At 69.4% G+C, this 15167-nt stretch overlaps 1 protein-coding gene and 1 long non-coding RNA gene across 2 annotated transcripts; both read left to right on the top strand.

Annotated features, from left to right (window-relative positions):
* Window positions 1–6645: 6645 nt before the first annotated feature.
* Window positions 6646–9472, top strand: TCF15 (transcription factor 15). Its single transcript, XM_072879323.1, has 2 exons — window positions 6646–7122; window positions 9398–9472. The coding sequence occupies exons 1-2, from the start codon at window positions 6646–6648 to the stop codon at window positions 9470–9472; spliced, it is 552 nt and encodes a 183-aa protein (XP_072735424.1).
* Window positions 9473–11996: 2524 nt separating this feature from the next.
* LOC140659324 (uncharacterized) lies at window positions 11997–14609 on the top strand. Its single transcript, XR_012045090.1, has 3 exons — window positions 11997–12357; window positions 13027–13133; window positions 13809–14609. It is a non-coding gene; the product is annotated as an uncharacterized lncRNA (long non-coding RNA).
* The last annotated feature ends 558 nt before the right edge of the window (window positions 14610–15167 follow it).

Below are 15167 nucleotides of genomic sequence, written 5' to 3'. Positions count from 1 at the left end.
CTGTGGTTCCCCTCTCCATGGGGGACACCTCCGAAATGGTGTGGTGAGGACACCCGCTGCCGCACCTGGAATAAAGGGGATCAAACCCCCGCAGCTCTGCGGCCTGGTGCTGGGGGATGCTGGGGTCGGGAGCAGGTATGCCGCGGTACGGCACGTCACGGCGTGGAGGCCTGGCGCCTGCAAGAGCAGTGGCTGCGGGCACACGGGACAGATGCTGTGTCAGGGGATGGATGCTCTGCAAAGCGGCAGATGCTTTGCTGGGGGATGGATGCTCTGCGAGGGGATGGATGCAGTGGTGGGGATGAACGCTGTGCTGGGGGTTGGATGCTCTGCCAGACCATGCTAGCACACAGCCAAAGTCAGGGTCGGCTCTGGCCCGGCTGTGGGATCACATACCAGGATGCTGTCATTTCTGCAAACACCACGTTTTCACCCCACATGCAGGCTGGAAAAACCACTCCGAGCGTCCTCCGGCTGTCTCGGCATCCGTCTGAGCCGGGAACCTCGGTCCAGGGAGGGGAAAGGCCATTGACTCACCCCACCACGCTGTGAGTCAGCAGCAGGACTGGGACAGGAACCGTGGCTGGACACTTCTGCCCTTGCTCTGCCCCCTCGGCCACGCTCCTACCCGGACGGATCCTGTCCTCCCAGGGCAGAAACGGGCTGGGGAGAGGGCTTGGGAGGAGGGCACGGCCCCCCTGGGCACCAGCTCTGCAGGGCAGCGTGCACGCCGGGAGCTGGCAGCGCTGCCCGCCAGACAGGGCACGCTTTGCCATTGCCTGCCAGCGCGGCGTTTCCGCAGGAACCACTGGGGAGGAAGAGCAGGGTGGGCTGGGGGCTGCTGTGCCGGAGCCTCCCTCCGGCCCCTTCCCTCACGGAGGCGAGGGAAGGGGCCGGAGGGAGGCTCCGGCGCAGCAGAGCTGCATGTGCCGCATCAAAGCCGCTCTCCGCCGGGAGGAAGCCCTGCAAGCGTTCACGGAGAGAGCAGCCCTGGTCTGCGGCTCCCTGATGGGCCATAAATTTCTTGGAAGAATTGTGGCGTGCTAAAAAGTTTCCTCTTGTTAGAGAGCAGGGTGGGAAAGGGAGGAGGTGGCAGCTCCTGCGGCAGCACGGGACATCACCAGGGTGCCCTCAAATGGCAGGGACTGGTTTTTGGCCAGACCCCAGGCTGTGCCCCCAGGGCCAGGCATCTCCCGTGGGCTCTGCTCAGCCCCTCTCCTCGCGTTTGTGCCCCTTATAAAGGGAGCCGGGTGTGAGGCAGCTCAGCAGAGCTGGGACCCCACGAGTGGGGATGAACCGAGGCTGCCTGGATCCTGCAGCCCCCTCTCCCGTCACCCCGTGGGGGCTTCTTCCAGCTGGAGGACTCTCTGCAGGATCCGCTCTTCCAGCTTCCCATCCCCTGCAAACAGTGCCGGGACATCTGTGCCAGCACCGCGAGTGCCCCGTGATGCCACTCCCAGGGCTCGGTGGCACCGGCCGGGGAACCAGGACCGGCCGCTGCGGCCAAGGGGCTGTGTGAGCATCTCCGGGGCTGACTGGCACATCCCCGGGTCTGGCACGGTGCGGGCAGCGTGAGCTGGTCCCCAGCCTCCAGCCGGTGCTGCCGGTGCCGCAACTGCCCGAATGGCACAGGAGTGGGTCTCGCCAGAGCCGGCGATCTCTGCATCGGCTCTGTCCATCCGTCTTTCTGTCCCTCCACCTGTCCCCCTTCCCTCTGCCTGACCCACAGGGTCTCTGGTGTCGCCAGCTGACAGCCGATCCTGGCTGCTTCCAATCCATTCGTTCCAGGGCAGGAACAAAGGGGCTTTGTGGGCTCCCCCCAGCCCAGGCTGGGTGGGGGGGGTCCCAGCTCCGGAACTGGGACAGACTTCCCCGCGCGACAGGCGTGTAATGCCTTCCAGACCGGCGGCCCTGGCCTGCAGGTACAGCCCGGCTGGCGGAGGGGGCCTGGGGCTCCCCACATTGCCCCGGGGACCTGCCGGGACACCCTGCCACAGCCGCGATGCCGGGAGGGGGGGCCAGGCAGAGACCTCTCCCAAGGCAGGGACTGCTCTCGTGGGAAAACAGGCCTGCTCCCCGAAAGGTTTCACAACGCCCTCTCCCCTTGAGCCCATTTCGCTGTTCCTCCCCACCCAGGGGGGCTCCAGGGGCTCCCAGGTCTGCCAGCCCTGGTCTCCCTGTGCTGGCAAGCAGGGACAGCCACCCCTCGGACGAGACCCCGGCCTCGGACGAGACCCCGGGCGCGAAGCAGCTGGACTCGGATGCTCCACGCACCCGGCCAGCCGGGGCAGAGCTCCCTGAGGTCGCCTGCGACAGGGCAGCTCCGTGGGGCTGCGGCCTCACTGGCCTGAACCGCCCTGAAATCGGGGAGCCGCGGGCAGAGGGGACGGTCCTGGAGACCCCCTGCGCCGGGGGCTGGTCGGGGGCTGTGGGCGAGCGGGGCCAGGCAGCACCCTCAGAGCTCTCGGTGGGATGGGATGGGATGGGATGGGATGGGATGGGATGGGATGGGATGGGATGGGATGGGGTGGATGGGATGGGATGCGATGGGATGGGATGGGATGGATGGGATGGGATGGCGTGGGATGGGGTGGATGGGATGGATGGGATGGCATGGATGGGATGGAATGGAATGGGATGGATGGGATGGGACAGGATGGGATGGCGTGGGATGGAATAGAATGGATGGGATGGGATGGGACGGGATGGAATAGGATGGATGGGATGGGATATGATGGGATGGGGTGGGATGGGACGGGTCAGGTCAGCGTGCTGCTGCTTCACTGGGGCTCAGCAGGGTCAGGCCCGGCATCCTGGCAGCCACATGTGCCGGCTTTGCCGCAGGTCTGGAATCCATTTGCCTCGCCGGCAGCGGTGTTTTCCCAGGAGGGCTGGAGCGGCCCCGCGGGGCTGGGGGCAGCCCCGGCCCCCCGGCCCATCTGCTCCCTGTTTGTTTTCTTACACTTAAGTATCACCTCGCAGATAAACACTCCCCGGGGCGGGGGGGCAGGGGGCATTTCCCCTCCAGCCGAGGCAGGATCCAGCCCTCAGGGTGCCCAGCACCCCCACCCCAGGGATGCCCCCCCACTGGCCAGCCTGCACCCTGGGGGTGCCTGGGGGTTGGTCTGGGGCCACGGCTGCAACCCCATGCTCAGGCCACATCCCCTCCATTCCACACGTCCCATGCAGGGTCCCATGCAGGGTCCCATCCACCCCCTGCCCACCATGCACACCCCACCCACCACCCAGTGCTGCCCGCTCCGTGCCCAGGACTGTGCGGTGCGGCACCGCCCTGCCGGGACGGCAGTCCTCGGCCCGGTGACCGGTTTGTTTGGCCGGATCAGCTGGGAGAGCTGTGATGCCAAACACAACCGTGTCCTGGCACCCGCTCAAGTCGGCTGCGCGGTGCGGCGACCGGCGGAAGGTTTGCGATGCCACGGCCTGCGGCTGCACCTCGTGCCGCCCGGCTGAGTCAGACCCAAGGCACTGTGTCGAGGGGGCCGGGGGGGGTCCAGGCACAAGGACGCACGTCCTGTCCTGCACGCCCGCTGGGCAGCACAGGAAAACCCGGCTGCTGCCGCGCGTCCTCCCGCCCCGGCAGCAGCAGCATCCGCAGGCAGCTGGTGGCTGGACGGGCAGGGAGCCGGCAGCGTTCGCTGCTTCCTGTGGCTCCCATCGCTCTCCCGGCCGGGACTGCCGGCTCCTTCTGTCCATCTGTCCTACCGTGTGCAGGGCCTGGCGGGGCGGTGGTCACACACACACACACGTGTGCCAACCCGGGGAGCTCTCTGCGGCAGGAGGTGGTGGCAGTCGGGGTGTATACGGCACCGTGCACACACGCACACCTGCTGCAGGCACCAGCACACACACGCGTGCACACGCGTGCACGTGCGCATGCTCACACACGTGTGCAACTGCGTGCGCACACACCCATCCTCACGTATATCCACACCCACACATGCATGGATGTACACATGCACGCCCACACATGCATGGATGCACGTGCACATACATGTGTACAGCTGCACAGCCATGCCAATGCACACATGCAGATCCGTGCACACACCTTCATGCACACGTGTGCACACGTATGCACACCGAGCCATCTCCAAAGCCTGCTGCTCCTTCCCTGCCCATTTCCCCAAGTGCCCCGTCCTCCACCGCAGCAGCACAGGCCACTGGCACCCCACACGTGGCCGTGCCCCCCCCCAGAAACACCCCACGGCAGCTCGGCTCTCCCGGGCTCTCCCCCCCCCCCCCCCGCCCCCAGCCCATCCCCGTCAGCTGGTGGCCATGTGTGGGGTGGCCGCAGCTGAGTACACAGCCCCTGCCATCCGTCTTGCCGCCTGTCAGGGCCGGGGGCTGCTGCAGCCCCCCGGCCACAGCCCAGCAGGACGCCGGGGCGAGAGCGGGGCGAGAGCGGGGGCTCCCCATTCCGTGCAGGCACCTGCCTGCTCCCTGCCTGCTGCGCCAAGGGCTTGCCCAGCCCCAGCTCTGCCCCGGACACCTCTGCAGGGGTAGAAACAGCCCCCGCTCTGCCCCCGGGCAGGGGCTGCTGCCAGGGCCAGGAGAGGGTCGGGGTCCCTCATGGGGACCAACACACAGCGAGAGGTGGCAGGGGACAGAACCGGCAAGGGACACGTCCCCGTGGCAGTGCGGACACCCCGCACAGCCCTGCACGTCCCCAGCCCTAGCGGGACCTCCGGACCCCAGCGTGGCCCTCTCCCCCCCGCCGCGTGATTTACGGGCTCTGCGCAGGCAGACAAATGGCGAAGGAAAACAGGGCAGGGGGGTCCCGCCGGCAAGGGGCTGCCTGTGCCCACGGGGGGTAAGGGGCCGTTTGCTCACAGCCTGTCGGGCCACGCAGGCAGCAAACCGGTGCCGGTGCCAGTGCCAGGGAGCGTGGCCACCCCTGCCACGGTCCCAGCAGTGACAAGCCTTGGCACGCACGGGACGAGCCCTGGGGGGACCCACCGGCCTGGGAGCCGCCTCGCAGGCTCCGGTCCCACAGCCACGGGGCTTCAGCCGTGGGGTGTAGTGGGACATGATGCCATCCCATCCCGTGGCCCCCAGGCCTCCCTGCCGACCACCTCGCTCTGGGGTTTGCCACATGCCCGCTGCGTCCCACGGCTGCCGGCCCAGCCCCCAGCAAGCCCCCGAGCTGGGCTTTTTTGCCTTATTAGCTGGAGATTCCCCCCGGCATCCTCCTCTGGCTGTGGGGCCAGTGGCCAGATGGGGACCGCAGCTGGCATGGGCTGGCACAGCAGCCACCGCCAGGCCCCAGGGCCACATCCCCAGCAGCCCCGGGACCATCTGCCGGGAGCCGGGTCCTGCCTTCTGTTTGCCTTTGCTGCTTGACCTGCTGTGCCCGGAGCATCGCTGAGCCACCGACCTCCGCTCGGCCGCGGGCCGGGGAGGAAGGCAGGCAGGAAGCCTCCTGCCTGCTCGGCTCAGCTGGCCACCCCCCTGCCTGCTCTCGGGGGTGCCGGGCTTGGGGCTGGGGCAGGGTGAAGGCAGAGCGGGACCTGCACAGACCTCCCTGGTGAGGAGGAGCAGGGGGTGGCCATCGCCGGTGGTATCGGGTGCCCAGAAAGGAGCAGGAGCCGACTGTGGGCTGGGGGGACACCCCCAGCCCTGCCTGGGACACCAGCGGCTCCCGCTGCTGCCAGCTCAGCTCTCCCCTCGCAGGAAAAGACTCCGTGTTTCCACTGCCGGTGCACACCTTCCTCCCGGGCGGGAGGAAACGCTCCCGGCTGCCTGGCAGTGCTGCCTGCAACGCTGCCCGTGCCCCCGACCACGTCCCCCCGTCCCCTCCCGCGGCGGGCAGGTGGGGTGCCAGCCCCTGGGGATAGAGGGGCGAGGGGTGCAGAGCATCCCCGCGGGGCCGCCTGCCCTCGCTGCTCCCTGCCCGCCCCGGGCATCCTCCTGGGCACAGACCCCGTCCCAGTGGGGCACGGTGGGGTGTGGGAGCCCCGTGTCCCCTGGCCGGGCACCAGCATCCCATCCCATAAACGCCCCGGGGACCGCGGCGGTGCCACCCGCTCCCTGGTACCTGCCCCATCCTGTTTCCCACACCCCGTCCTCGCCCCATGCCGCCCTGCATGGGACCCGGGGCTGGCTGGGGACAGCCGGGCAGAGGCTGGGGACACGCTGCCCACGGGCTGGCACTCCGTGCGGCATTGCTCTGCAGGCACCGGAGGGCCGAGGGCCGTGGCACAGGGAGGTGGCCCTGCGGTGGCCCTGGCACCGTCTGCGGCACTGCCGGAGCCCGCTACCGTGACGGGCACAACCTGGAGCCCGGCCCCGGGTGCAAGGTGCCTGCGGCCAGGCCAGCGTGCCGGAGCAGGGCCAGGCTCGTGGCCGGAGCCAGCGCTGGCTCCCGCGGGCTGGGGCGAGGACTCTGGCCGCTGGCCGGCGGCTCGGGGGGCCGGCTGGGGGTGGGCTCCAGCGCCAGCCCCTCCCCGGCTGTATAAATCCCAATTCCCCCCCGCAGACAGTCATCCCAGCCCCGCTCGGCCGCCGGAGCGGAGCAGCAGCGGGAAGGCGTCTGGAGCCGGCCATCGCAGCCGTGCCGGTGGGGGAAGGCTCCCCGCAGCCCGGGGGGTCCCCCCAGCAGGGGCCGGGGGGGCGGGCGGGCACCGCGCCATGGCCTTCACCATGCTGCGCCCCGTGGCCGCCCGCGTGCTCTACCCCGACCTCAGCATCCTCTCGGAGGACGAGGAGAACCGGAGCGAGAGCGACACGTCGGACCAGTCGTTCGGCTGCTGCGAGGGCGCTGAGGCTCGCCGCAAGCTGCCGCGGAAACCGGGGCCGATGGTGATGGTGAAGCAGAGGCAGGCGGCAAACGCACGCGAGCGGGACCGGACCCAGAGCGTCAACACGGCCTTCACCGCCCTGCGGACCCTCATCCCCACCGAGCCGGTGGATCGGAAGCTGTCCAAGATCGAGACCCTCCGCCTGGCCTCCAGCTACATCTCCCACCTGGCCAACGTGCTGCTGCTGGGCGAGGGCTGTGAGGACGGGCAGCCCTGCTTCAGTGCCATCTACGGGGCCAAGGGCGACCTGGATGGCAAGCAGCCCCGCAGCATCTGCACCTTCTGCCTCAGCAACCAGCGGAAAGGGGTGAGCGGGGCGGTGGGGTGGGGGCAGCAGCCCCTGTCCAGGCCGAGCGGGGCAGGAGGGTCAGCACGTCCCCACGGGATGGGAGGCAGCAACCCCTGCCCGGGGGCTGAGTGGGGCAGGAGGCTCGGCACGTCCCCACGAGAACCGCAGGCTCTGGCTCCAGCCCCTGCCAAAGGTTTTGGCTGCTCCCGGCCAAATCCTGCTCGTAGCCGCACGCCCACAGCTCCCGCTCGCGTCAGAGGGCCGGGCTGCTCCCCCACGTCCGTCCGGGCTGGGAGGTCTCGGGGGGTTAAACAGTCACCCCCGTGCCGGGGGCACTCGGCCGCCCCGGGGGCAAAATTCAGAGCTCACGGGCTGACCCCATCCCAGACCCCAAGCCCGTCCCCGTCCCCGCCGGCCCCCCCAGGCGCTGTGGCAGGGCTGCCCCAGGCAGCACCCTGATGTGATGGAGACAGGCAGGGCACAGCGGACACCCCACGTGTGGGGGCCGGGCCGGGGTCCCCATCCCGTGGCCCCACTCAGGGTCTGCCGGTGGTCCCGGCACGGCTCCCACCCCGGGCGGGGGGCTGAGCTGGGCACCCCTGCCCTGCCCTGCCCTGCCTGGCTGACACCCCCCCTCCCCAGCACCCTGCGGCTCGGGGGGCACCTTTCCCATGGTGAGCCCATCCTGCTGCCCGTGCCGGGGTCCTGGGTGCCCCTGCCCTGGGATGGGCCATGCAGGATGCAGGGTGAGGGGCTGGCAGCTTCCCAGCCCCATGGGCACCCCCGGGCAGGGCCGTGGGCAGGGGCCGCTAGACCCACCACCATCCCCACGAGACCCCCAAGCCATCCCATGTGTAACCCCGAGCAGCGTGGCCACGGGGCACACTCCAGCTCGCGGGGCTCTTTCGGTTTCTGCTGCTCCATTTTTAATTGCTCCTCCTGCTCCCGTCCCCCCCAGCCGCTGGCCGGACTCTGCAGCCTCCCCGGCCCTCCCCAGGGGACCCCCAGCCCCGGTCCTTGGCAGAGCTGCCCTCGGCTGGGACCCCCCGGCAGGGGCTGAGCTGTGTCCCTGGGCTGCTCCCCGGGGCCGGAGCCAGGGGGCTGGCACGGTGCTGGACCCCCCAGGGGACCCCCCCAGAGGCACCAGGGCTGGGAGCTCCTGCAGGACCCAGGACCCTGGGGGCAACAGGAGGAGCTGGGCTGGGACCCAGCTCTGCACCTCCTGGCTCTGAGGCTGGGCTGTACTGGGCTGTACTGGGCTGGAAATGGGCTGGGCTGGGCTGGGCTGGAAAGGGGCTGTACTGGGCTGTACTGGGCTGGAAATGGGCTGGGCTGGGCTAGAAATGGGCTGTACTGGGCTGGAAATGGGCTGTACTGGGCCATGCTGGGCTACACTAGGCTGGAAATAGGATGGAAATGGGCTGGGCTGGAACTGGGCTGTCCTGGGCTCTGCTGAGCCGCGCTGGGTTGCACTGGGCTGTACTGGGCCATGCTGGTCTGTGCTGGGCGGTACTGGGCTGAAGTTGTGCTGGGAGGTGGGGCTGAGCCTCCTCATCCCCAGCGAGGCCATGCGTCTGTCTGGGGGCTGTGGGTCTGTCCTGAGGTCACGGGTCTGTCCAGGGGCCGTGGGTCTGTCCGGGGCTCTGGGTCTGCCCTGGGGCCATGGGTCTACCCAGGGCTGTGGGTCTGTCCAGGGGCCGTGGGTCTGTCCGGGGCTGTGGGTCTGCCCTGGTGCCACGGGTCTACCCAGGGCTGTGGGTCTGTCCAGGGGCCGTGGGTCTGTCTGGGGCTGTGGGTCTGCCCTGGTGCCACGGGTCTACCCAGGGCTGTGGGTCTGTCCAGGGGCCGTGGGTCTGTCCGGGGCTGTGGGTCTGCCCTGGGGCCGTGGGTCTACCCAGGGCTGTGGGTCTGTCCAGGGGCCGTGGGTCTGTCCAGGGCTGTGGGTCTGCCCTGGGGCCGTGGGTCTGTCCAGGGGCAGCACCAGCCCTGCCTGCGGGTCTGAGCATGGTGACACTGAGCAGCCATGGGGGCTGTGTCCCTGTAGGGTGATGGGGCCACAGGTGCCCCCCCCCCAGCAGCCACCCCCCAGCCGCCTACCCAGCCGCTCACCGGGCACAGCCCTGTCTGTCTGTCCATCCTGGGCAGCGCTGAGCCATCCCAGGACCAGGGCACCGGCCATTTCGGGGCGGCTCCTCCATGCGGTGCCAGCGTGGGGTGGCAGCGGGCAGGAGCAGGGCACCCCCAGGCGTGGCACCCCCCCAGAGCCTGCAGCTCTCCCCTCCTCTCTCTGCAGGGCGGCCGGAGGGACCTCGGGGGCAACTGCCTGAAGGTGCGGGGGGTGACCCCCCTGAGAGTGTCACGGAGATGAGCCGGGGTCCGGCAGCACCCGCCTGAGACAGCAGCAGAGCTGGCCGGAGCCCGCGCATGCCAGCCCCAGAGACCGGAGCGGGGAGGGAGGGAGATGCCCGCCTGAGGCGGCCGCAGCTGAGCCCAGGGCCGTGGGCTGGGACCGCACCGACACCGGCCCCGGAGCCGGCAGCGGGGCGGGAGGACGCTCCCGTGGCCGAGGCTGCCCGCGCAGGGCAGGGCCGGGGAGGGGGGTCCCCGCACCCCGGGGCTGGACTGGAAGGGGCCCGCGTGCGGCCGGCGTCGAGGCGCTCCGGGGGGGACGGTGTCGCGGCCCCGTGGGCGCTGGTTGTGCACGTGCAGCCGCTTGGAAAATAAACCTTATTTTTCTGATGGGCCGGTGCCTGCCTGCCGCCCCGGCATAGGGCAAGGTGGGGGGCACAGGGCGTCCCCAAGATGGCCCTGGCCCCCCGGCCCTGCGCCCGCTGCTGCTCTGTGCCGCTGGAGCCGGTGCGACCGTCCCGGCTCTCCCCATGGGTGCGCTCGTGGGCCCCAGCGGGATCCACGTGGGGCAAGAGCCCCGGGCACACGCTGTCCCTGCGTCCCCAGGCCCTGCCAACAGCTTTGGCCCTGCAAGGGCTACGGGAGCCCCACCACGGTCTGCGTTGTGCCGTGCCACGCCACGGGATGGGGACGGCGCTGCCGGTCCCGCGCCGCTGCCACGAGCACCTGGGCGGTGGGTCGGGGTTAGCGTCGCTGCTTTTGTGCCTTCCCCTCCGCCTGGTACGTCATGACTGCTGTGACTGCCACCGCCACCGCGACTGCCACCATCACCGCGACTGCCACCGATACCACGACTGCCACCAGCACCATGACTGTCCCCACCGCCGTGACTGCCACCACTGCGGCGACTGCCACCACCGCCGCGACTGCCACCGCCGCCGTGACTGCCGCTGCCACGACGGCTGCCCAGGGCCGTGCATGGTGGGGCCGCAGGCAGCAGCACCTGCGTGGGGTCAGGTGGGGACGCGAGGGGCTCTCAAGGCCAGGGCCCCCCCCCGGGACCCCGCTCGGGGGTCCGGGCTGGGCCGGGCGGCGGGGAGTGCCGAGCCTGGGAAAGGTGCCGTGCCGGAGCCCGCGGCTCCCAGGGGCCGGCGCGTCCCGCGGAGCAGAGGCAGCTGCGGATGGGGCGGCCGGGGGCTCCCGGGGCGTCCCCCCGAGGGCCGCGGGGCCAGACCTGCCCCGTCTCCCCGGAGCATCGGGGAGCGGGAGGAAGAACCCGGGGCTCCCGCGGGGGCCTCCCCCAGCCTGGCCCGGGGAGGGGGTGACGGCAGGAGCCCCCCGGCACCTTTCGGCCCCCCCGCTCAGGCGAGGCGAGCCTGCCCCGGGCTCCCTCCCCCCGGGTTTGATTTATGGAGCTGACAGCGCGGCGCAGCTGTGAGAGCTGGTCCCAGGCAGGGACCGGGGTGGGTGGGAGAGGTTTGTTCTCAGCGTGGCTAATGTGTCCCAGACCCCAATAAACAGCCGTGAGATTCTCCAAACAGCCCAGGACACAGAATCCCTGCCCCCGGGTTTATCGAGGGGCAGGGGCGGCGGGGAGGGGGCTGCGCTCTGCAAACAGCCCGACCCGCGGATGAAAGGGAACCGGCCCCTTGGAGCGGCCGCTCTGGAGCCCCCGGGGGGGCCGGCGAGGGCTGGTGGTCCCCGTGCTGGGGGCACAGCGGGTCCCAGCACTGAGTGCATCGGTCCCGGTGTGTCCCAGCCGCCGGGTCGTGGGTCCCAGCGTGTCCCAGGGCTGAGCACGAGCGTCCCAGCGTGTCCCAGTGCTGAGCACGAGTGTCCCAGCATGTCCCAGTGCCAGCGACTAGGGCCCCAGCGAGGTTCAATATAAAGGCCATGGATCCCAGTATGTCCCAGTGCAGGAGCTGTGGACTCCAGCATGTCCCAGTGCTGGGGCCATGGGTCCCAGCACGTCCCAGTGCCAGGGACTAGGGTCCCAGCAAGCTCTAACGTAACAGCCATGGGTCCCAGTAGGTCCCAGTGCTGGGGCTGTGCAGCCAGTATGTCCCAGTGCAGGACTCCAGCACATCCCCGTGCTGGGGCTGTGGAATCCAGCACGTCCCAGTGCCAGGCATTAGGGTCCCAGCAAGCCCTAACGTAACAGCCATGGGTCCCAGTATGTCCCAGTGCTGGGGCTGTGGAATCCAGCATGTCCCAGTGCCAAGCCCACAGGTCCCAGCACGTCCCAGTGCCAGGGCCTAGGGCCCCAGTAAGCCCCAGCGTAACAGTCCTGGGCCCCAGTTAAGTCCCAGTGCTGGGGCTGTGCACCCGGTATGTCCCAGTTGCTGGGGCTGTGGAATCCAGCACGTCCCAGAGCTGGGACTGCGGATCCCAGCATGTCCCAGCACCGGGGCCGTGGCTCCCAGCATGTCCCAGTGCCAAGCCCACGGGTCCCAGCGTGCGCCGGTGCCAATCCCGTGGGTCCCAGTACATTCCAGCCCCTCCCAGCACCGCGAGAGGGAAACGGTGACTCAGAGGCGCCGGAGGCCGCCGGGCCGGTGGGAGCCGGGTGCCCCTTTGCCCCGTGCGGGGCAAGCACCGCAGCCGCCGCAGCCGATCGCCCGCGGACGCTCCCGGCTCCCCGGCTGCCGCAGCCCCGCGCCAAGCCCAGCCACGCCGCCTCTCTTGCGCTCCCCTCCCATCCTCTCCCCTTCCTGCATGCGGACACCCTTGGAAAGGCTCTTGGCCGCTTTCTCTGAGACAGGAAGGTGTCCCCGAGTCTCAGGAAGGAAAAACACTCAGTGCTGAACCCACAAAGACCGTCTCCGAGGGGCCGGGGCTGGAGAGGCTCCAGGCCTGACATCACCTGGGAACTGGAACCAGAACCGCAGCTGCACTCCGCGCCTGGTATTTTTTTCTTTAACTTGTGTTTTTAAACTTTCTTTTTATAGAATTTTTTTTTTTTTTTCTCCTCCTTTCCCTTCTCTATTCCCCTCCCAAATATTTCAGCCTCTCCGCAGTTTAACCTTGCTGGGCCAGCGAGGCTGGAATGCAGCAGGGCTGCACCCGTGGCCGGAGCCCGGCGGTGCCGAAAGCCACCGCGCTGGTGGGACGGCCGAGGCCGGGTCCGGCTGGGCAGGAGCTGCCAGAGCCGCAGGCAGGCAGGGGGCTCAGCCCGGGGCTCACTCCCCGGTGACAGCGGGGCCGGGACCCTACAGCCCCCAGCACCACTGTGCACCAGGGCCGGTGGAAAGGGACCCGTGGCCGCTCAGGGACCCGGCAGGGCGCAGCTGGCCGTGGGGGCATGGAGCCGCCATGGTGGTCGGGTCTGGCAGAGCCTGCGGTCGGCGGGCAGCACTGGTTTCCTGACCCATGGCTCCCGGGATGGGTCAAGCCATCTCTGACGCCTGTGTCTGAGCCTGAACCTAAGCCTGTGCCGGCCGTGCAAGCAGCGCGGGCCAGGGATGTGGGACACGAAGGCAGGTTTCAGCCCCGGGATCCAGCCCTCCTCATGCCTTGTCCTCTGGCAACACCTTTGGGTGCTGCCTGGCCCTGCCTGGGCTCCTCCTGGAGCAGAGGCTCGGGACAAAGACCCCGACGTGTCCTGCGCCGGCACCGGAGCTGCTCGCTGCCCAGGAAACCTCCCTGTTGCAGTGGCCACGGTGATCGACTGAGTGCCGCAGGTCAGCCCCGGCCCTGTCGGACCTGGGGGCGAATGGTTGTGAAGTGACCCCCAAGGTCTAGGTGGCAACGGGTGGGGACACAGGGATGGGGGGACAGGGGGACAGGGGGACAGGGGGACAGGGGGACAGGGCTCTGCTGCCCAGGGCAGGGTGGGGGGAAGGACCGGGGAAGGATGGGCACACCAAGGGCTGGATGGGATGGGATGGGATGGGATGGGATGGGATGGGATGGGATGGATGGGATGGGGTGGGATGGATGGGATGGGATGAGATGGGATGGGATGGGATGGGATGGAGTGGGATGGGATGGGGTGGATGGGATGGGATGGGATGGGATGGATGGGATGGGATGGGATGGGATGGGATGGGGTGGGATGGGATGGGATGGGGTGGATGGGATGGGATGGGATGGGATGGATGGGATGGGATGGGGTGGGATGGGACGGGATGGATGGGATGAATGGAATGGAATGGAATGGATGGGATGGGATGGGATGGGATGGGATGGGATGGGATGGATGGGATGGGATGGGGTGGATGGGATGGGATGGGATGGGATGAATGGAATGGAATGGAATGGAATGGAATGGATGGGATGGGATGGGATGGGATGGGATGGGATGGGATGGGATGGGATGGGCTGGGCAGACCAGGGGTCAGTGTGATGTTCCCCAGGCCGGGGTGCCAGGCAGCCCCCGCCTCCCCATGCTGGCAGACAGACCGTACTGACCCCACCAGCACCCTGCCAGGGTCCCTGGGGCAAAGGGTCTGCTTGAGACCCCCAGGACACCCTCCAGCTCCTCGCCACCCTGCCGGGGCCAGCGGTGGCCCTGCAGCCGCTGAGCCCTGCGCCAGCCCCTCCACGGGCACCCGCACTGCCGGGCACCCCTAGTGCCACCGCCCCGCTGCATCACCCCGTGCACCGGACCCCTCGGAGCTGCTCGCCCTGCGGGGACCCCGTGCCGGCCGCAGTCCCCGGGGACGCGGGCCTCGCCGGCACGGACAGGGTGTGAAGCCTCGGCACGGGGTGAACGCCAGGTTAATCTCCCGCTGGAGCTTCCCTCTGCAAACAATAAGACAATGCCCGGCCGGGGGCCGCCTGCGTAACCAGCGGTGCGGAGGGGAAGTTGTAATATTTGGATTTAGCACTCAGTAAATTAAGGAAGAAAAAGGAAAAAGCGCTGGGGGTAATCAGAGCAGGGCTGGCCCCGTGCCCTGCCCCACAGCCAGTGGTCCCAGGGGGCTCAGCCTGGCCTGGGGACGGCCACTGAGCGGGGCCAGCGTCCCCGAGAGCCAGGGCAGCCGGGCACGGCTGGGAGGGGGAGATGTCCCCAAGGGCCAGGCAGGGGATAGGCACGTCCCCACCACGGGGACACGCAGCCCGGAGGGTCGAGGCTCGGGTGCTCAGCGGGGCTGCGGGCAGCGCTCGCGGCAAACACAGCATCTCCTGCGACACCAGAAAAGGGATCTGGGCCAGGAGTTTATTTTAATCCAGACCTGGTCATGCTCATGGGAAATAAAATCCTGTTTCTGCAGCTGGGGTGGCCAGGCAGGAGAGGGCCCTGGGGGGGACAGTCACCTCCAGCTGACAGCGGTCGGGGTGGCAGGGGGTGACAAGCGAGGGGGCTCTCCCTGGGGTGCCTCTCCTGCGTGGGGCCGCGCTGGGGCTGCACGGTGCGAGGGGCCCGTCTGAGCGGGGCCGGGGGGCCGTGGGCACCGCAGCTCCCAGGGTGGGCACTGGGGAAGGGGTGTCTGGGCTGGGGGCTGAGCCCCGTCCTGCCCCGGCACAGCCCCTTCCCCAGCACGAGCCCTGCGGGGGCTCCTCCACCAGACAGGCACCGTCGGCGGAGACGGGGCCGTGTTAGCAGGGCTCTCGCTGCGGGCTGGGGAAGGGCCACGCTGCGGGTCACCCCTGCGGGTGCCCGGGGCAGGGAGAGCTCTGCAGGGCTGGGCTTAACCCCGCCGAAACGTGGCGGGGGTCTGGGCTGCCTTCCCACCCGCTGGCAACCCCGCTCCCGCGCCGGGGCAGACCCC

This window comes from Ciconia boyciana, chromosome 14 (genome assembly GCF_034638445.1).
Source record: "Ciconia boyciana chromosome 14, ASM3463844v1, whole genome shotgun sequence".
NCBI classification, from domain to species: Eukaryota; Metazoa; Chordata; class Aves; order Ciconiiformes; family Ciconiidae; genus Ciconia; species Ciconia boyciana.
This window is presented reverse-complemented; position numbering and strand designations above follow the sequence as displayed.